We start from the raw sequence: 19,918 nt of genomic DNA on the forward strand, positions 1-19,918 counted from the left end.
TCACTCCGAGGGTTACTTTCAGCACTGCACATTTTCCCTCACTCTGAAAAGGACTGCCAGGGGATTCAGGAGACGTGTGCTTTCTGGGGAGTGTTCCTGTGTCTCATGTACCTGCAAGGCCAGGCAGCCCAAGCATTGTTCTTGCTCACAGCAGAGGCAGCTGGATGTCAGAGCCAGGCTGGCACCCCTGACTGCTGGTGGTATTGGATTTTGGTCTCTGAGTGGGGCAAGGTCACACTAGATGCTAGGGTCATTCCTGATGTTAAGAATTTACACACAACCCAGGCACACACAGACCATCATCTTCCAGTGAGGAAAACAAGTGACTCTGTTTTCTTCTTTCTTTTCTTTAGCTCTTGGAATTTGACAAGGAGTTGTCTGTCTTTAAGGACAGACTGTATGAACTGGACATCTCATTCCCCCCCAGGTAAGGAGCCCTGCACCTGCCCAAGCAGGCAACCTTTGCAACAACCTCCTCAGGTGTGCCTGAATGTCAGTGCTGGTTTGTGCATCCATTTGCATGTGTGTGCACATGTATCTAAGTACATAACGTGTGAACATGTGTCTGTATGTATGTGCCCTATTTATATAGCACCTGTGTATGTCACTATTGCATCTTTGCAAGTTTGTCTGTCTGTGTGCACCTGTTTTGTGTGCATCTGTCTACATGCATACACCCATGTATATGAATTATACCTTCTCTTGTCATTTCCATGGCCTAAAGAAAAGAAATTAGCTGTGAGTGATAAATGATTCTATTTTTTAAAGACCCTTTTCCAATGTGAAAAAGAAAATGTAGCTTTGCAGGCATGGGTTTTGTGGGCAGCAGGCTGAGGCTCTCTGGAAGTCTTGAGACTCATGGTTGTGTGGCTTCCCTGGGGGAGTTCTGAAGCAGATAAGTGCTCAGTGTTTCACTCTGGTGCTTCTGGAATCTTGATGTCTGCAACACTGGTTCCCTTCAGACATCCAGGGCCTCAGAGTGCTGTGGTATAAAGGAAAGGGAAAGCCTAACAGGTAATAGTGTGTGGTGTGTAGTGGACCTCAATTGCAGGATTACCCACCATCCTTTGCATCTGTGCTTTGCCTCTTGGCCTTTGCATCTTCCTGGAAGCAGTGTACGTCTCCTGAGGACAAGGGATAGTTGTAGGTACAAGCCTCCAGTAGCTGTGGGTATTCCTCCTCCCAGTTCTTTAGCTGTTTCAGATCCCAAGCCTTGTGACCTAAAGTGGTGAGGAGACTTTCCACCAAACTGAGTTATACCATCAACTTGATTTGTGCCTGTTTTACAGCTGTCTGGTGGGAAGTACCAAGAATCTTTTCCTCAGCATGAGAGTACTACAGTCAATGTGTCTGTCTTTTATCCTCTCTGCTAGTATCACCCCATTTCTGCGCCACATGGTCAAACATGGCAGCAGGGGAGACCCACTCCTGCACAGAACTAGACTTCTATGGTTCTTTCCTTTTCAGCTGTCCACTGATACCGCCCTGACCTAGGAGATTAAGGTGAGGGGCCTGGATAGAGTTTCAGGGATGGAGAAACGGGGACTGTGGGCCCTAGTAACTCCCAGACATTTGTTTAGTGCTCAGGCCAACATGTTGGACACTTACATACTGGCTCCAAGCAGCAGTACTCATGAGACTCTGACGAGAGTACCTGGCCTGCAGCACAAGGCAGCAGTAACCAGCAGAACCCTGGATCACACTCATGAGCAACAAAGTGACTTTCCAAGTACATCCTGCCAAGCATTGAGGATGCTTTTACCCTCATGGCTCTCTGACACTGAATATCCCCAATGGATCATGGGTCTTAGTGGAAATGTAACACATGAGTAATGAAATGGGACCCATATGACCAAGAGCTAAGAGGCCCAGGGTCTACATGAGATGGAGACATGCCTGCCCCCTCAAGACATTGTCTGAGATTTTTCTCTCAATGTTGCAGTCTTGAAAGCCACCTGCACACCAAAGGTACAGGGCAGGACCTAGTCAGGCTGAAAATGCAGAGGACTTTGTTGTCTAAGCCTGAGCAGCTAAGAGAGAGCCCTTAACACACATGGCAACCGAAAGACCTGCTTTCCCCACCTGGCAGGTGTTATCGCTCACAAGGTTGAAGACATCTTGACACACGAACAGGTTCTAGTCAATTGAATGTTGTGTTATCAAGAAGAGGCCCTGCATGATGACCCAGCACCTGGAGCTCCAAGCCTCCCAGGAAGGTGACTTGAAGGCCTCTGAAGACTCATCCCCTCCAGACTGCTTGTTGGAGATACATTCCCCGAACTTGGGAGCAGAGGCAGCAGTGGATTTTTAAGGCAGACTCTCTTGCACAAACAGGAAGGAACGTAAGAACCATCTCTGTGTTCAGAGATGTCTGGAAAGGAGTGTGTGCAGCACAGGGCTCAGGAGCACCACTTGGGAGGTTGGTTAACACAGCAGAGAGGGCCAGCGTACCCTGAGATGACCATACTCAGAACTGAGTTTCTTTTGTGACTCACCATAGGGGATGTTCTGAGGCAACTGAGGAAAGTGCCCACAAAAGAGCGTAGCATCCTGGGGGTGGAGGTGGGGCCAAGTGAATGATGAGCCCTCTTCATCATACTGGCCTGGAAGATAAAGACAGCCTTAACCTAATAGCCATCCAATGGAAGGCCAACAATGAAATGGGACCCGTATGCTGTTAATCCTAATGTGCACACTGAGCACATGGCGGGGGAGGGGGGGGCACGTCACCAGGCACTTGTTGGCTCATCTTACAGATATTTCTCTTCATATAGAAATAGCATTCAAGTTTTTAAGATGGATAGGGAAAGAGGGGAGATGTTCCAGAATGAACTGTTATGTCCAATATATGGACAGGCCCACATTCTGAGATGTCTTTGGCCTCTCCAATTATAGCATGCATCTCTGGCATGGGCTTCAACAAAAGCCTCCTGAAGCCTGTCCTCACAACTCAGGATGTATGCAATGACCTCCACTGCCATTTCTTGGGACACTGGTGATACCTCTCACTGCCCAGGAAGCACTGATGTTCCTTCCCCATTTGGTTCAGCTGTGTTTTAAAACTGTGATAAGCTGAGAAAGGTGGCACAGGACTGTAAATCTCAGCTACGTGGGCCGATTGGGAGGTGGTGGCTACCCTGGAGTCTACATGGAGACCCTGTCTCAAAACAACTCAAAGCATCACACAGTTCATAGTCACTGTTGTGCTGTCGTGTGTGGTTTGGAGAGCTGTTCCACGGGAAAGGAGTAAGCAAGAGTGTAAGCTGGGAGAGGGCTGGGGATTGGAGTGGTGGTGTGTGACCCTCTAAATACCAGATACATTCTTAGGCTCTAAAGAAATAGACAGTCTCGGCTGGCATGAGGGTGCATACTTGTAATCCCAGCAGTCATGAGGCAGAGGCAGTCTGTTTCCTAAGTTTGAGGCCAGCCAGGGCTACACAGTGACATAGTGAGACTCTGTCTTAAAAAAACAAAACAGCCAGCTAGCCTTAGGCATACTGTCTGCACAAAAAATAGGTGTGTGTGTGTGTGTGTGTGTATGAACGTGAGCTCATGCATGTTTGTGGGTAAGCATGGGTGGTGATGTGTGCAGAGAAACCACTGGTGTTCATATTTACCTGTATATGTGCATCTGCACACACTTTGTGGCCCTGAATATATGTAGTGTGTAGGATATATATGACAAACTATTTGTATACATTTGTGTGGTATAGTGTATGCATATATAGGATGTCCACATGTGCAAGGACATGTACCTTTGTGCCAGAACATGTGCATCCCTGTGTTTATACATATGCACATGTCAGTACATATGTGTACTTTCAGGCCCTGTGTATAGATGTGCACATGTGTGTGTGGGTGTGTAAATTGTGGGCATGTATATATGAAAAACCATGTTTTCCAGAAATTCATGAATGTGCAGGTATGTGAGTAGACACGTGTATATGTGAGTATGGTTATATGTGTGCACAGCTGCTAATAAAGCAGTCTTTCACTGATGGCCACACTTGAGCTAGCTATTTTCAGACTATATTTCCAGAACTCACTCCACTTGGAGCAAAGAAGTGGGCCACAAAGATGCTGCCCAGGGAACATGAAAATGTGAGCCTTGCTGTCGCCCTGCTCCACAGGCAGGAGGCTGCGCCATAGCCTGAGCACTGTGGTACCTGGGGAAGCTTTTAGATGAGCTGGGAGAAGCCTTCCTGGAAGACAGCAGTGTCTCTCCCATGCTAGGTTTCTTTCTGCCTGCACCTCCTCACCTGGTATGACAGGCAAGCATATGGGAAGGCCATGATAACTCTACCACCACATACTTTGGACCCATGAAGGAAGCCCTGGGACCTCCTCAGAACTGTACCCTCTTGTTGAAGATAGAGTTCTACCTCTTAGGCCTAAAGTCTGACTGTTGGACATACAACTACCCTGATCCCCTCCTCAGGATTCTTGCATTCCCATTACCAAGATGCCTAGATGGTAGAGTGAATCTAAAGTACTCATGCTTGCTCTACTGACCTAAGAGCCACTATGAGTGAGTGAAACTGCTCACTTTCAAAGCAGCTCCTGAGGTCTAGAGCTCCCATCTTGGTTTTGTTTCTCTATGGCTAGGAACCTGTGTGAGGCTTGCTGGCCATTTGAGGTGTGGCTATGCTCATGCAGAACAATGTTCCTGAGTACCCAGGTTGCATGTGTCAGAAACCAGACAGCTTCTGTTCATCTCTGAGGGCACAGGCCACACTGGATAGGCAGGAAGTCTCCACAGAACATGCAACCCTGCCCACCACCCAGGGTTCTGCCTTACTTACCTCATGGAGTTCGTTTTCACTTCCACTTTCCAAGATCTTTCTATATCTTAAGGAACCTAACCTCTACCACCTGGATTCTGGGGTCAAATTCAGGTTTCCAGTCTTGGTGACATGTATATTTACATGCTGATCTTGCTGGTCTTTAAGTATTTATGACTTTATTGTAAAATAATAATAATAATAATAAACAAGTCATTACATGTTAGCTAAGTAGCACTGTAATGAAAAAAAATTTCCAAGCAAAAATAAAGTTAAAACAACAGCAACCTTTAACATTTATGACTTTACTTAGAAGTTTGACTAGACAAGTGACAGATATATGTCAGGCAGGTGTATAGGGAAAACCCTCTTCCCTGGCTGTGGATACTTTGCTTTTCTCTCTGCTGACTTGTAGAAAGGGCAGTTACCTATCACCTCACCACAATGTTATATTGAGAACCTGTTCTGGGCTCTGAGTGGACCTGGCCCATGGTGTTTGGTGGCAGTGTTTTTTGGGTGCTGAGTGGAGCAGGAGTTAGACATCACTCCAAAGCACATGGCACCTTCATCAGAACACATAGACCTCAGCAGACATGTCCTCATAGACAGTGTCCCATTGAGCACGTGAATTTTGGCCACTAACACCATCACATTCAATCCCAGAAAGACAGCTCTTTTTGTGCTTTCTTGAGCAGAATTTACCTGTCTGTCAGCCTGCCTCAGGAGTGGTATTGTCCAAACACAGGCAGCTGGACAGGTGTACAGCACTGGCCTAAGATGCCATCTGCCTGGCCTGGGGCATGAAGTGCCTGGATACTCACTTCTTACATCTTTTATTCTGAGGAACCATGTTTTCCAGGACTGGGGTTTGGGAGGGCAATTGTTTACCCTGTGCAAGTGTCTGTCCTTGCTGTGAATGTGGCATGAAGGTGATGATACAGAGCCCTGGTTCTTGCCCAGGAACATTGGCTTTTTTATTAGTAATCTTTGCCTCATCAGTGCAGAATCAGCATCATGGAAACCACTATCATCTTGGTCCCATTATGAGTGGTTTTACCTCTTGGATCTTGGAAGGATCTAGAATTCCCTTACCCAGAGGCTCACACACCAAACTCCAAGAAGTAGCCCCAAAGCAGCAGTGACCAAAATGCCCATGAGTTGTGGAATAGACATTTGGAGTACAAAAGCACAAATACTTCCAAGCCCTGAGAACAAATCCACAATCAAAGTGTATGTGAGGCAGCCAACATGAAGTGGACCCTTTGAGATCCTATGTCCACTTCATCACTGGCCAGCCCTACTGAAGCACCAGGTTAGTATCTTCCATCTTCAGTGGGATCTGCTGATGAATTTCTGTCCTGTGTGCACTTTGCCCAATCCAAACCTTAACTTAGAAAGGGCAGTTTAAGCGCTGGACAGATCAGAAACTTTGGAGCACACAGTCAGGGAACATTGAATGCAAAGAGCTCTACTCTCAGCAGTGAACAAATTGCAGACGACCACTATTTTTAAATAGCACACATGTTTATAACATGTGTTTCACCTCCAGTAAGTTCAGCATTGAAAGAAGCACTGGCCACATTTGCCAAAAATCCAGAAACAGGACTTATATCCGTGGCTTGGAAGCCAGACTGGTCTCTCAGGAGGTCCTGATTGCACAGAGTCTGCAGAGCACGGGGACAGTCAGTGAACCAGTGGGCAAAGAGTCCATGCCTACAAGCTGTGGTCATCTGACAGCCATCATAAGCAAGCTGTCCCTGAAGCCATAGCAAAGAGAGCCAGGGCAGGCTCCGGCCTCACACTTCCAGCAGCCAAGATACTCCTGGGCACCTCAGGCGCTTGGGCCGTCTACTTAAGCATTTCAGAATTACCATGATCCCGGTGTTCCATTTCCTTTCTGTGACTTTAGTCTCCCTCTTCAGACATTGCAAAAGCAGCTGGTATCTTTGGAACCTAGTGTCTGTTCATTGTGTCTCTAGACCTTAGTGCATATAGATGTGTCCCCAGTGGGACTCCTTCTGCGCCACGACTAAGTTTCCCTTGATGCCAGTGCCTTTGATGTGCCATGCACAGCAACATTAAAAGCAGTGCGGGTCTGAGACAGGTGACCTTTCACCAGGTGAAAGCAGAGAGGCTCCTGCCTGGCATAGTGGGGTTCAGCCCATCTGTTCTCCCCATTCTGAGGACAGCCTTGGTGCTGTCCTAAAGACCTTCTTTAGCTTGTTCTACCATGGTCCAAGAAGGGCCAAGAATTGAAGCAAAGATGTGAATCACACTGGCTTCCTCTCCCCACCACCCTAGGCCTGCACCCTAGGACTCTCAAACACAACAGGCTTTGTGTTTCCCACAGTGTGGTCATGGGGACCATGGCAACACTATCCAAGCCTAGCCCGCCCAGATCTTGAGCCTAGGCTGCAAGCAAACAGCCAGCAAAGGGCCGCTGCCCACATCCTGACCGAGTTTGAGGGGCAAAGCGGAAGGGAGGCTGTGTGGAGCCAGCACAGGTGGGCAATTGTTAATTTTATCAGTACTGCGATTAATTATGACGGTTATTCCCAGAGCTGTACAGAGCCGAGATAGGGCTGGTTTGCCCCACCTCCCACCCCTTTAGGGTTTGTTTCTAGATAAGTCCTCATGCACAGCCCTGCTAGCATTAATCATCTACATGCAGCCACATCCAGTGATGTGCAGCTGAGAGCAGTAGAAGCTGGAATGGCTACGCACCCCATGCTGGCCTCCCCAGGCCTGCCTGGATCAAAACTTCCTGATTTTGTATTGTGGGTATTGGATTGCACCTCAGGCTGTGAAGCTGAGGTGACTCTTCCTTACCCTGCAGCAGCAGCCAGAGTTTGCCCTGAGTCACACAGGGTCCAAGGGAAGATGGGGCCCAGAACCTTTTAAGCGTAGCAGTGGGAGGTGCACAGTGCCTGTCTGTCCAGCTGTTCTCTCTTAACTCATCCAGGAGCCTAGTCCAGTGACTGCCTGCAGGTCCTGCCCCTGGTGACAGAAGGGTTCTTCTTGCCTTCTAACCAGTCTTGCTTCATAGGTCCACACAAGCTCTCATGGTATTCACTGTGCCTGGGAGACAGAACTCCCACATCTACAGACTCACTGGGAAGTCACCTATAACACCAGACCCAGCACGTGTTTCCACTAGACGCTGGTCCTGGGCTAGCAGTAGCGCACCCAGCAAGATCTCTAGGACAGTAGGGTCTCCAGAGACGTGGTTAAGAACCATGTCAGGGCTGCTGTCAGACATGAGGTGATGACTTCTAGAGCTAAGTACAAGATCTGCACACTTTCAGTCCCAACACAGGAAAACTAGAGGCAGGAGGATGAGGAGTTCAAGGTCATCCTTGGCTATACAGTTTAAGGGAAGCCTGGGATACAGGAGACCCTACCTCAAAAACAACTCCCCCCCCCCAAAAAAAAGACCCAAAAAACAAAACTAAGAGCCTGTGAGATGACAGAGCAGGTAAGAGCATTTGTTGCCAAGCCTGGTGACCTGGATTCCATCCCCAGGACCAGGGTGATGGAAAGAGAGAATCAACTCTCACAAGTTGTCTTCTGCCCTACACACACCATGGCACACACCTGCCCTATAATAATACATGCACTTTTAGTTAGTTTTTTTTTTTTTTTAACCAAGAGTATCCTCTGTTCTATCCTGTTCCCAAGTTGGCCCCTCCCAGTGATGCTTTTTAAGTTGGGCCTCACTGGGCTACTGTTGCGCATTTAGCTGAGCACCGAACCTCTCACCTGAAGACAGCACCAAGGCCAGACTATGGCAGCAGGCACAAGCAACACCACTCTGCCTACTAAGGTCTCACTCCTGAGCCCACATAGCCCATGTAAAAGAACCAGCTGGCCAGAACCCTGCTGGACCACTGGGATTGCCAGTGGGTGAGTATTCTGTGTGCGAGTTGGGGAGAGAGCTCTTGAGTCACGGTGGCCTGTGCCTGGTCAAAGTAGCAAGCTTCCTGTTCCAACAGAACCATAGAGGAGGACTGAACCACATCACCCTGTGGCTTGCCCAGCCCCACTGTACCTGAGCCCTTGCTTCTCTCATCTAGCCTTCATCACACTGGTTTTACTCACTGTGGGATTTCTCCCTTTGAAAGAGACTGCCATGTTTGTTCACCATCATGGAAGACAGGAAGACCTTGTGGTCCCACTTTGCAGTTCATGGCACAGCTCGGAGTGTCCATGTTAACATGTATGTGCCTAGTGAGATGCTTCCTGACTCACAACCCATTGGGTGAACTGAGGAGTGTTTGAACAAGGCCATTGTCACTGTGATGTACAGAAATGAGATTGGCCATTGGACTTTTGCTTTTTCTGAAAAGGAGGCAGGAAATTTTTTCATTCTTTAAAATGATAATGCTTCGTGAAGGAATTACACAGACTTTATTTTCAGCCCAACTTGAGGTAAATTTAACCAGGAAAAGAGGTAATCTACAAGAGGCATGGGTCACAAGCCATGGTTTCTGCAAACACGCTTCATGTGGCGTCAGCCAGCTTTAGATGGTTGAGGTCCAGGGAGATACTAGGCCCCCAGCTCCCTTAGGGCAGTGGGATTAGGACCAGGCCGGCTGGTGGCATTAGCCCCTTCCCATCGTTGCCAGCTGATAGGTGGCCTGACCACCACTGGCTGGAAAGTCAGTCACCTTCTCTTCTCAGTTGAAGTTGATCAACAGGAGCATTTGAGCATAAACATGGTGCTCTGGAGTTGACCCGAGAAAACACATTGCACTTTGAAAGAGAGTCTTTATGCTCTGAAAACCATGCACAGTATGGACATGCAAACACCTGGGCCGGTCAAATCTGGGAAAAGGCTCTTCTTCAGCCAGTTCTACCTGGGATGCATTGTGCAGCGCAGTCCTGCAGGTGTGCCCATGTGTGGTGGGGTTATTGTTTTACAAGGATGGTGAGTTGGTAGGTCCCCTGGAATGGCAGGTACAGGGGGCCTGCTTGTGAGAGGCAGGCCTCTCCACAGCTCAGGCTGTGAGTGCAGAGGCCTCGGTGTGAGTCAGGGGGTAGATAGGAACCAGCCAGCCTTACCCATGCAATATACAGGTACATGCAGAACTAATTTTGATGGGGACACTTGGGTTTCAAGTTTGGCTTTATATTCTAGAAAACTCTCTGTGTGTGTTCTTTCCTGGATAGTAGCACACCCTTCCTTCCAGACGACTTCTAGAACCAGAGTGTAGCGGACATTCTGTTCCTGTGTCTCCACAGCTACCCCTACAGTGAGGACTCCAGCCAGGGAGAACAGTACATGAACACGAGATGCCCTGCTTGGTGTGACCGCATCCTCATGTCCCTGTCTGCCAAGGAGCTGGTTCTTAAGGTAGGAGGGAGAGCTGGGCTAGCCAGGGAGAGGGGCCACTCAGCCTGAGGACACTTGAGTAGAACCAGTTGATTGAAAGATGAGTGGAAGAGAAGTGCTTAGTCATCACCTCTCAGCTAGCACTCAGGTACGGGCAGGTGCCACTGTTATCTTGTTAGAAGCATAAAGCCCCTGGTCACCGCAGAGTCTAACATGTAATTTATTGTGTGGTGTTCTGTTTTTCTGTGGGGGTTTATGGGAGCACTGACAGCTTATGTACAGCAAAAATAGTTTACAACTGGGCCCAGCAGGGTCAGGGTGAAGAGGTGATGTGCAGATAGGGAGGGTTTTCAGATTTCCTATTTTCAGTTTCCATATTTTATATATAAATCGCATGTTTTGAAAAGCACCAGTATGTGAATTACCTCTCAGCTTCGTCCATGCAGATCTAACAGTGAAAAGGGTAGACTCATGCAGGGACAGCCGTTGGAAAGGTGTATGTAGAGGCACAGTCAGATTGAGGTGTAGGTCCTTGGTGAGGAGGACGTAGGAGAGGTGCCTGCAGTGGGCTGAGGATGTGTGCTGTGCTGCCCCATCCCTCCTGCTAGAATCCTGTGCTGGAGAGGGAGGAGCTCCTTTCGTGGATTCCCTCCTTCACAGTGCCCCTAGATTGCACCTTTGTCTCCATGAGCTGCTGCGGGCTGTCCCTGTGTGAAACACCCATACACACACTTGCGGTCCTCAGGAAACTTTCCCCCGCTTGTGGGATAGCCTTGTCATCCTCTACCTGAGGCTGGTCCTCACTGTAGCTGCTGTTCCCCCAGATACTAGGTTTTTCATGACTTCTGTGCTCTAGAGCATGGTGTGTGCAGCTGCTGTTCTGGCTCTGGCCATGGACAGTTTTCAGGCAGTGATGCCAGAACTGAAGAAGGGTGTTGGCCAGAAGCCCCTTGGGTCTGCAGCAGCCTTGGCACACAGTCCTACTTTCTAGCCTTATGGACAGAGCATGTGCTCCAGTGTGATGCCATCTCTGAGGAAAACCCCACTCGGGAACCTGAAGCTACATTATCTGTGACCTGGCCCTACTCATTAGCTTCTTTGAGATAAAAGTAAAAGAATTAGAAATATAGTAGAGCCACCCAATTTTTCACAGTAGGCAGCCCCTCCATGGGACTGAGGGTGGACAGAACACACTGACGTCATCCACCACAGTTAAGATCATAAAAGGTGAACCTTGTGGTAAGGTACCTAAGATAAGTGCACCTGCATTAGTGATCAGAAGGCTGCCAGGAGCCATGTGGGGAGCTATGTACAGCTCCTGGAAGGCAAGTGGAGCCTGTTTGCACGCACACATCTCAGGGTCTCCAGACCCAGGATTCATACCTCAAATCCACAGTGGTAGACCAAACCCTGCCCTTTATCCACACCCGAGAATAAAGCCTTTAGGTTTTCTGCCTGCAGACACTGGAGTCTCTGGGGCCCCGCAGTAAGCCACCCCCAGAGTGCCTCAGGCTGCCTCCCTGGTACCATCCATCATGCCATGCGCTGGTGCCCTCATCATGTTCTGTTCTGCTTCCTTAGTCCTCAAACGCCAAGGCGGCGGGTGCCTGGGAGCCTCGGTGACAAATGCTCAGTGAGGTGTGCCTGCGTCCTGTCTGAGCCCCTCTGTAATTTGTTTATCTGTCCAAAGATTATGCAGCTGAAAACCCACGATTTTATGCTGCCTTTGTAAATTACCATGCAGCATTTGATGGATGTCTCCCCACTTCGAGGAGTCGGACACATGCTCCTGAAAGATGGGCAAGTGTTCATGCACGCGGTGCTGAAGGTTATGTTTTCCTACTTTCTGTCAGGCGACCATGCTGGAAAGTAAATCTGACCTTAAGCTTCCTACTGCATTAAAGATAAGTCAGTTTTAACTTTATCGTTGTAGATGCTTCAGCTGCGGGTGTGAAACTCCAGGCTGCCCAGAGTTGACTGACTGATTAGCATTGACAAAACCTCTGCCTTCCAACCCAAAGTCAAGGGTCTGCCAGGAAGTTCTCGGAGCTGTTAATTAATATGCATACGTGGCCTCGGACATCATGCTCTAGGTTAATAAAGCAGGCTTTTAGAAGCAAGTGTAAATAGGGGAGACGGGGAACCGATGAACTTAAGGGTACCCTTAACAAGGACAGAGTGTCACTAATTTCGGGACTAGGGCTCTGTGCTAGCAGACAGGCAAGGCGATACCTGGGGGAGTCCTGACCCCTCGGCCCGGGCCCCTGTCCTCTAGAAGCAGAAGAGCCAAGCACATGCTGAGCTATAGCAAGGCCTCCAGCCTTCCTGCAACCTCTCTGATCCCAACGATCCCCTGAAGCCCCTGCCTGTTCCCTCCTGGCAGGACTGCAGATTGCCTCAGCCTTCCTACACCCCCCCTCTCTCTCTTTGCTTCCAGTCAGAGAGCGAGGAGAAGGTTGCCACCTACGACCACATTGGGCCTAACGTCTGCATGGGAGATCACAAGGTGATGTATGCAGTGTGTTGCTGGGGCCCTGCGGCTGAAGTCCTGTGGGTGGGGGCACCATCTCCTTCAGTCTGGCTTTCCCAAGCAAGCAAAGTTTATCTGAGGTAATTTAGTTTCAATAAACTACCAAAGGATGGGTGGATAGTAAGCAGGAGAAATGATCAGTCGTAATGAAGATAATCTCCCTGTGTGTAAGACCTGTCGTCAGCTGGTTACGGTTGAAGGCTGCTTCTTGAGTGTACATTGGGACTGTGTTCCTGGCCATCTATGCTGAACTCACATCTGTCAGAGTGTGGTAATGCGTGTCTTGCAGACCAGGTATACACTGACCATCTGCACGCACTTCCCATGTGTGACTGCCCCTGAACCCCGGAGTGGCCTACAGTCCCCAGTTACTGAGGCCATGTGACAAGTCTCAGACAAATTAGATAAGGCCACATCTTCCATATCCAGGGGCTCCGAGCCAGGGACACTGCATACCCTAGTCCTGGGTGCTCCCAGCTCCAGGCTAACTGTCTCAATCTGTACTTTGCACATACGACTGGCCTTCACCTCCTCTGGACTCAGTTCCAGATGCTCAGGAAACGTGAGGGCCCCGAGTTCAGGAGCTTTAGGCAGCAGTATGTGCACGCTGACCTCCCCCTTTTCTCCCACTGCAGCCGGTGTTCCTGGCCTTCCGAATCGCACCCGGGGCAGGTAAACCTCATGCCCATGTGCACAAGTGTTGTGTCGTGCAGTGACGTGGTGGTAAATATGGCTCCTCCTTGCTCTCCTTTCTGCAGCTTTCCTGGTGTCTTTGATCCTTTAACAAATTACTAATTCCACTCCAGGGAAGAGGTGCCAGCGCCATGAGAGGATCCTCGAGAGACCTCCCTGTAGCAGTGTATCGAACTCATCCTCCTAACAGCTGCATCGGAACCCGCCCAAGCGTCACCTGCTAGACGGCCGGCCCCACACTTCGCTTCAGCCTCCGGACCTCCGGAAAGCCTCACATACCTCACTGTCGTGTCTGTCACGTGACATTGTAGACATATTGGGTTTAATCAAGCCACAGTCCTATTGCCAAAACTCTAACAGACAGCAGAGCGCCTGTGTTTTAGACTTCACAGTTTTCCATTTTTAACGATTGTCTGTGGAGGAAGCTTCTCCATTTAGAGCCCCAGGTGTCCAGCGTCCCTCTCTGCCAGGAGGAGTGTGCCGGGCACTAGCCCAGGCGGCACGGCTGTCATGTGCGCTCAAGCCCGAGGCCCGAGGTCTGACTCTACTGCCATGTTACATGGCGTCTGAATCACACTGCAGCTGCTTTCCATTTTTATATATATAAATACATATAAATATATACTTTTTAAAAATAATTTATAAATCTTACCAAAACTTATGCTGAATATACTTTCCAGTATGAGTGCACGAGTGTCCTAAGCAGGCAGAACTGAAGTCTAGTTGAATGGTGAGTCCATCAGCAGTCAGCACCGGTTCCTGAGACAAGATCTAGCCTGTGCCCAGGGGCGAGGGGTCCCTGCGACATGCCTGTACTAGCAGCTTGTCACTCTTCTGCCTTTTTCTGTGTAATATTAAGAACTGAATGTGAAGTTTATAGCTAGGCTGGGTGTACCTTTTAAGAATTTTGTAAAACGTTTTGTCTGTCTTTTGTTACCGTTTTATGGTGCCAAGTATCCTACATTAAAACCATAATCTTGTGGGAGAATTAGAAGTAGCCTCGTCCACTCCCCACAGATTGCTTCTAGCATGGGCTGTGTGTAAACGTGGCAGAGAAGCGACGGGTGATGCTGGGCACAGCCTGTTGCCCTGACTCGCACCCAGCACTGAGTACCACGGAAGGCGCCTGCTGAGGAAACACAGCGTGCTTTTATTGATTTACTTCTGAACACTACAGTTCCTGGATGGGGCGGAGGCGCCAGTTAATGTCGGTTTCCCTAGAAAGCCCTGAAGGCCGGCCCGTGTCTTTGATGCCAGGGTCGGGTCTGTGACTGCCATGGTCGCTGCTTGCCAATGCGCCATGTCCGCAGCGGTTGTCTGTGGGTTCCAGCTGTGGGTCCTTCCTCCGAGGGCCTCTGGAAGTGACTGCTCGGTTCCTAAGCAATAAAATTGATCATGGTGAAAACAGCTCCTGCTGCTTTGTCTGCTTGCTTCACTCTCCCATGCCTTTGAAATGCTAAGTGCCAGGGGCGGGCTCCTTTGTGCCCTGTTTGCTCTCCCCCACTCTGATTCTGGGAATTTCAGAGTCCCACGCTGCCACCAGGGCACCAAGCCCTCCAGAAAAAAAATCACCTCTTGGACTTTTTTACTGTAGTGAAAAAAAGGCTGGTCCCTCACTCTTTCAGAAGGAATTATACACGTTTTTCTTTTGCTTTGCACAAAACCGTTATCAAAATTTCTCTGCTCTGAACTTTGGCTGAGAACACACCGTCTCATTGAAAATGGGGGGAAAATATTGCTTCCTTTTAAAGAAGGTCAGCCAGTGGCTCAAAAGAAGCATTTGACTTTGGTGACAGAGCCACAGCACAATAGGCAAAACAAGACATTAAGCTTTTCATGGTTCTAACAAATATTTTTAAATGACCCCCCACACACACACACACAGAAAAAAAATGCTACTCTTGTTGGGATTAGCTCCTGCGGAAACTGCACACTTAGCACTTACTGTCAGTGCTCTAAGGTGCAGCTGAGTGTGAGAGGGTGCGTGGTGTTGCATGAGGCTGAAGATGGGTTTTTGTTATACGGGGAATGTCACCCTGAAGCCCTCGGGTGGAGAGGGCACCAGGCTCTTGCCTGGCTGGCCATGAACCACTGGGCCGCAGCCTGGGGTCTAGCTCAGGTGGTAGTGACTCTGGCTGAGGGCCCTCCTGTCAGCCCTCTGAGAAACCAGGGGTGGGTCTCAGGGCTGAAGATGAGAGCTGCCTCAGCAGGATTCACATTTCTGCAACACCCCTCCCCCTTAAAAAACAGGCTTTATCTGTTTAGACTGATAGTCTGGGGCTGCTGCTGCAGTTTAGGAATTAATTATATTCAAAATATTTGGAATTCTGGCTAAACAGTAATTATTTCAAAACACCTGTTGTGACAGAACACTGCCTAAGCTGAGACAGTCCTGATTTGGCCGAAACCAGGACATGGGCAGTGACGAACAGGGCACACTCAATTGCCCCGGGTTGAAAACAAACAACAAAAAAGAAATATTAAAAAAAAAAAAAATGAGTGCGAGGGTGCCAGCTGCTTGCAATGGGGACACAGCCTTACTGCACTCTGGGCACCTCTTCTAATAGGTTTTAATGTCTGCCCCAGCTTCATTCATTCGAGTCAAGGGCCACCCAGCGTGGTACATCCCCGGGCGCAGTGCAGCGGGTGCCGTGCCTCTGGCCACAGGAAATGAAAAATCATACCTGCTTTGGGGTCTCTTCCGAGTTCACTGCTGGTTCCGGCTCCTTCAAGCACTGTGCTGCGCTGCCGTTCCCTTCCCGGGGCGGCGGAAGCTGCCTTCCCTCGGCCTGGGCTCCGGATGCTCAGCCTCATCGCCGCTGCGCTCCTGCAGGCTGCCATCACCGTGCGCTCTGGGACCACGCGCTCAGCCTCTGAACCGAACGCGCACACGGGCCCCGGGTCGTCATGAAGCACTGTCGCGCCCCCCTGCGCCAGGCTCTGGCGCCCGCGGGGAGAACAGGCAAGGTGGGGTCCGGAGGGTCCTGCCGCCAGCCCGCTCGCTGGCGCCAGCTCCGTACGGGAAGAAACACGATGTGCAGCCTTGGGAGCCATGGCTCCGACGGGGACTTGTTAAATAATTTATTGATTATACAAAGTGACCGGCCCAAACCCCGCACTCCGCACCTCACGCCGGGGCCGCGCCAACGTCCGCTTTATAACTTATTCTGTAAAAAATATATATATACACACTGCAGCTGGGCGGCTGGCGTCGGGGCAGGCCGCGCGCCCCGGTTCCCGGGTTCTCTGGCCTGGCCGCGTCCTCACAAGGCGTCCCCCGCGCCGCCGCCGCACGGGCTAACCAGCGCCAAGTTCGAGGGTTTGTGCTTTTTGAGAAGCCGTGTGATCTTCTCGTCGTCGGAGTTGGGGTCCAGGGGCCGGTTGTACTCGTCATCGTCCTCCGCGTCCGAGCCACCCACCTTCAGCTTCTCGGCATCCGAGTCCTGCTTCTTTTTAGCCGACGCCATCTCCGCCGCGTGCCGCTTGCGCCACTTGGTTCGCCGATTCTGGAACCATACCTGGGGAAGGGGAGGGGGAAAGGGGTTGGAGAGGGATCGGCAGGCGGGCACCGGGGCTCGCCGCGCCCGGCCAGCACTCCGGGACCGCCTGGCACCAGAGCTTTCCCCGAACCGCCGCTCGCCGGCCGTTTCGCAGGACGCGGGCTCCCGGCCCCGCCTCAGCACTGCCGGCCCCCGGCCCCTCTACGCTCACCTTCACCTGGCTCTCGGTCATGCCCAGGGAATACGCAAGCCGCGCTCGCTCTGGGCCTGCCAGGTACTTGGTCTGCTCGAAAGTCTTCTCCAGCGCGAAGATCTGCTGGCCAGAGAAAGTGGGCCGCGAGTGTTTCTTCTTGCCATCCTTGTCCAGGACCCCGCCGGCTTGGGCTGAGAAGAAGAGCGGGTGAACGCGGTCCGCGGCCCGCGCCCAGCCCCTTGTCCTCACCGGGTCCCGCGCGGGCCACTTACCGGAGCCTGCCAGGCGCGGGTCCCTCCAGGGAGAGCCCTGCACCACCCCGGGCCAGAAGATGGGCGGGCGCCCAGGCAGTTCCGCCAGCGGCTTGGGGTAGCCCCGTGCCACGGCGGCCGCGGGCCCGAAGTAGACACCCGCGGAGGAGGCGAGCCCGTTGAGGCGGGGCAGGCCTCCCAGGAGGCCGCCGCCCGCTGCGCCCACCGGCCGTCCCAGGATGTCGCTGATGCCGTGCGGAGTGCCGAGAGGCAACTGCGCGCCAAGGTTGCCCAGGGCGGGCGCCTTGAAGCCGGCCGGACCCTGCAGCGCGTAGGGGAACAGCGACGTCTTCATCTCGGCCATGTTGTGCAGCGCGGCGAGGGGCGCGCTGCTCAGCACGAACGCGCCCGGGCGGTTAGCGTCCATGGGCGCCGCCGCTTCCGACCCGGGCGCCCATCCGGGCCCCGCTGCCACCGCCCGCGCGCGCCGACTCGGGAAGTTTGCGCGCCGCGCCGAAAGGGCGCCCTGCAGCCCCGGGACGCCCCGGTGGAGCGCGCGTTCGGACGGACGCCGACGGCCCCCCGAGGGAAAGCGGAAGGACCGACGGCTGCTTCGCGAAATGGGCGGCGGTCAGAGACGAGGCAAGGATACTAGAGTGGACGGCGGCGGCGGCGGCTCCCGGGCCGGTCGGAGCGGTGCCGCGCGGGACAGACGCACTGATAACCGCGGGGCCTGGGCGCGGCGCGCCTCCTGATTGGCTGTAGGCGCTGGCGACCAGGCCATTGGCCAACGTCCGGCCCCGTCTGCGCGCGCCCCCGCCGGCCGTGCACTCCATGAAGGGCCCATTAGCCCGGCAGGTGCCTCCGGGGCTGTAAATTTGCCCCCTGATTTATCTCCCCAGAGATGAAATAAATCCCGTTGGATGGGAGTTTAGTTAGGCAAAGGTTTTAATGGGAAAAATCAGGAAAAAATACGAGAACATATTTTATCGACCGAAAGAATGTAGATTTCGAGATCCACCTCGCAAGCTCAGTATGCCTAGTTCAGGGAAGAGCCTGGAACGGCTGGAAACCACGGGGTGGGGAGCGGGGGCTCCATCCTGGACCGGGGCCCAAGCCTCGTCCTGCGACGCCTTGGCCTCCCTAGCTCGTGGTGGTGCGGGCTGTTGAACTTGTGGGTATCACTTTTCTTTTAGTGGTTTCTGAACGCAAAAGGGGTGGAGTCTAGTGACCAAATAGCTAGATTTGGCTCGCTTGGATCTGCCGAAACTCCCCCCACACCCCCACACCCCCTTCAGATAGCTCCGGGCAATGTCGGGGCAAGGTCAGTCAGTGGCCCAAGTACTTCTTCCATAGCCCCGAGGTTTCAAAATCCTTGACGCTGGGTGGAGAATCTAAGAGAGGCCCGGCCTTCGCCTGGAGGTTTTCTGACCGTTAGGGCTTTCAGGAGGGAGGTGTCTGAACCCAGACTTTGAGACCCAGGACCGGGATTCGGTCCTGCCCGCGACACTCTGGCCCAGAAAGCAGCGGTCTCGGACCGATACAAGATCCAGGACGAAACGACCGCCGTACTCAGTGACTTAAGATGGGTGTCCGTGTGCGCTTGCTGTCTAGCGGGTTAAGATGGGTGTCCCTGTGCGCTTGCTGTCTAGCGGGCCGAGAGTGGGCTATAGACCGGCCTATGGGACACACTAGGCCCTAATTCCTTTTGTAGAACAGGAGCCTCTCCATAGAATTGCTGGGGGAGGGGGTGGTAAACAGACAGCAGACTCCGAGGTTTCCCGCTGGAACTTTCTTTCCTCCGTTTGGGTGGTGCTTACTGTTAACCTCATAATACCTGGCATTGATTGCGATAGGACCTGTGGAAACAGAACCGACTGTTGCCCGCCCCGGGGATCTAGGGAGAGGTCCTCGGTCCTTGTGGGGGTAGTTGGCTGGTAACGACTTTCCCTTTCTGCCCTGGTTTCCGGGGTTTTCGAGGTACACACGAATGCGATCCGAATGGTTCCAGGTAGGGGCCTAACGTCCATTCCCTCGGATCCTCTTAGAAGTCCGTTTTCGTTTCTTACGGTTAGTGTCGGGGTCTTGCGGCCACGGGTCTCCATCAGGTCAAGGTTTGGAAAGGCCACTTTATGGCGGGAACTGGAAATAAGTCCTGTGGTAGTACCTGACTGGTGCTCGACCTGCCATCTGCAAGACCAGGCAGGCGCGTGTGACCCTCACCCATCCTCCCCGTATGCAGTGGCCCCAGCGCCGGGAGGTTCCAGTGTGCTGGCTTCCTAGGCTCAGTCTGCGCTCTCGGGATCGATTTGGGCGCGGCCAGAGAGCAGCGGTAACGGAGCTCGACTCAGAACCCTCTGGCTCTCGGCGCACACTGCCTGCCCTCTGGACCTCAGACCACTGATTGTTCCCAGAACCTCTGGGCTGCTTTTCTGGCGTCCGTCCACCGGCCCCTGGCCTCCCTTTCGCGCTACTTCGATTACGACCGCGTGTCCTCCGGGGATCTGGCCATCGGGAGGACAGCGCCTGGAATAGTGTGGACTTTTCTGGGCTCGCGGGAGACCATGCGGGAGGCCAGGGGCTCCAGCTCTAGGAAAGAGGGACCCAGAGCTGTGAGTAGTGGGGGGTAGGGCGGGAG

The 19,918-nt window shown here is 52.0% G+C and overlaps 2 protein-coding genes across 3 annotated transcripts in view; one reads left to right on the forward strand and one right to left on the reverse strand.

The window, feature by feature from the left end:
* Inpp5a (inositol polyphosphate-5-phosphatase A) overlaps positions 1-14,743 on the forward strand; it is a 184,665-nt gene extending 169,922 nt beyond the window's left edge. Inside the window, exons 12-16 of one of the 2 annotated variants that reach the window (XM_021637814.2) lie at positions 354-427; positions 10,023-10,134; positions 12,497-12,619; positions 13,279-13,366; positions 13,450-14,743. In XM_021637814.2, coding sequence (XP_021493489.1) covers positions 354-427; positions 10,023-10,134; positions 12,497-12,619; positions 13,279-13,359 — 390 coding nt within the window. In that variant the 3' untranslated portion in view covers positions 13,360-13,366; positions 13,450-14,743. The remainder of the gene's footprint in view (positions 1-353; positions 428-10,022; positions 10,135-12,496; positions 12,620-13,278; positions 13,367-13,449) is intronic. The other variant, XM_021637815.2, reaches the window with a different exon arrangement.
* Positions 14,467-17,991, reverse strand: Nkx6-2 (NK6 homeobox 2). The gene is made up of 4 exons (XM_021637818.2): positions 17,302-17,991; positions 17,048-17,220; positions 16,021-16,854; positions 14,467-14,712 (listed from the first exon to the last, which is right to left on the reverse strand). Exons 1-3 carry the CDS (start codon positions 17,705-17,707, stop codon positions 16,600-16,602), a joined length of 834 nt encoding a protein of 277 aa, XP_021493493.1. The 5' UTR covers positions 17,708-17,991; the 3' UTR covers positions 14,467-14,712; positions 16,021-16,599.
* Between the last annotated feature and the right edge of the window lie 1,927 nt (positions 17,992-19,918).

This window comes from Meriones unguiculatus, chromosome 1, assembly GCF_030254825.1.
Source record: "Meriones unguiculatus strain TT.TT164.6M chromosome 1, Bangor_MerUng_6.1, whole genome shotgun sequence".
Taxonomy (NCBI): Eukaryota; Metazoa; Chordata; class Mammalia; order Rodentia; family Muridae; genus Meriones; species Meriones unguiculatus.

Coding starts and splice junctions, on each gene's coding strand:
- Nkx6-2 (XM_021637818.2), bottom strand. CDS start 17,707: ATGGACGCTAACCGCCCGGGCGCGTTCGTGCTGAGCAGCGCGCCCCTC. Junction 17,221..17,301: donor CCCGCGCCTGGCAGGCTCCG/GTAAGTGGCCCG, acceptor TCTTCTTCTCAG/CCCAAGCCGGCGGGGTCCTG. Junction 16,855..17,047: donor TGACCGAGAGCCAGGTGAAG/GTGAGCGTAGAG, acceptor CCCCTTCCCCAG/GTATGGTTCCAGAATCGGCG.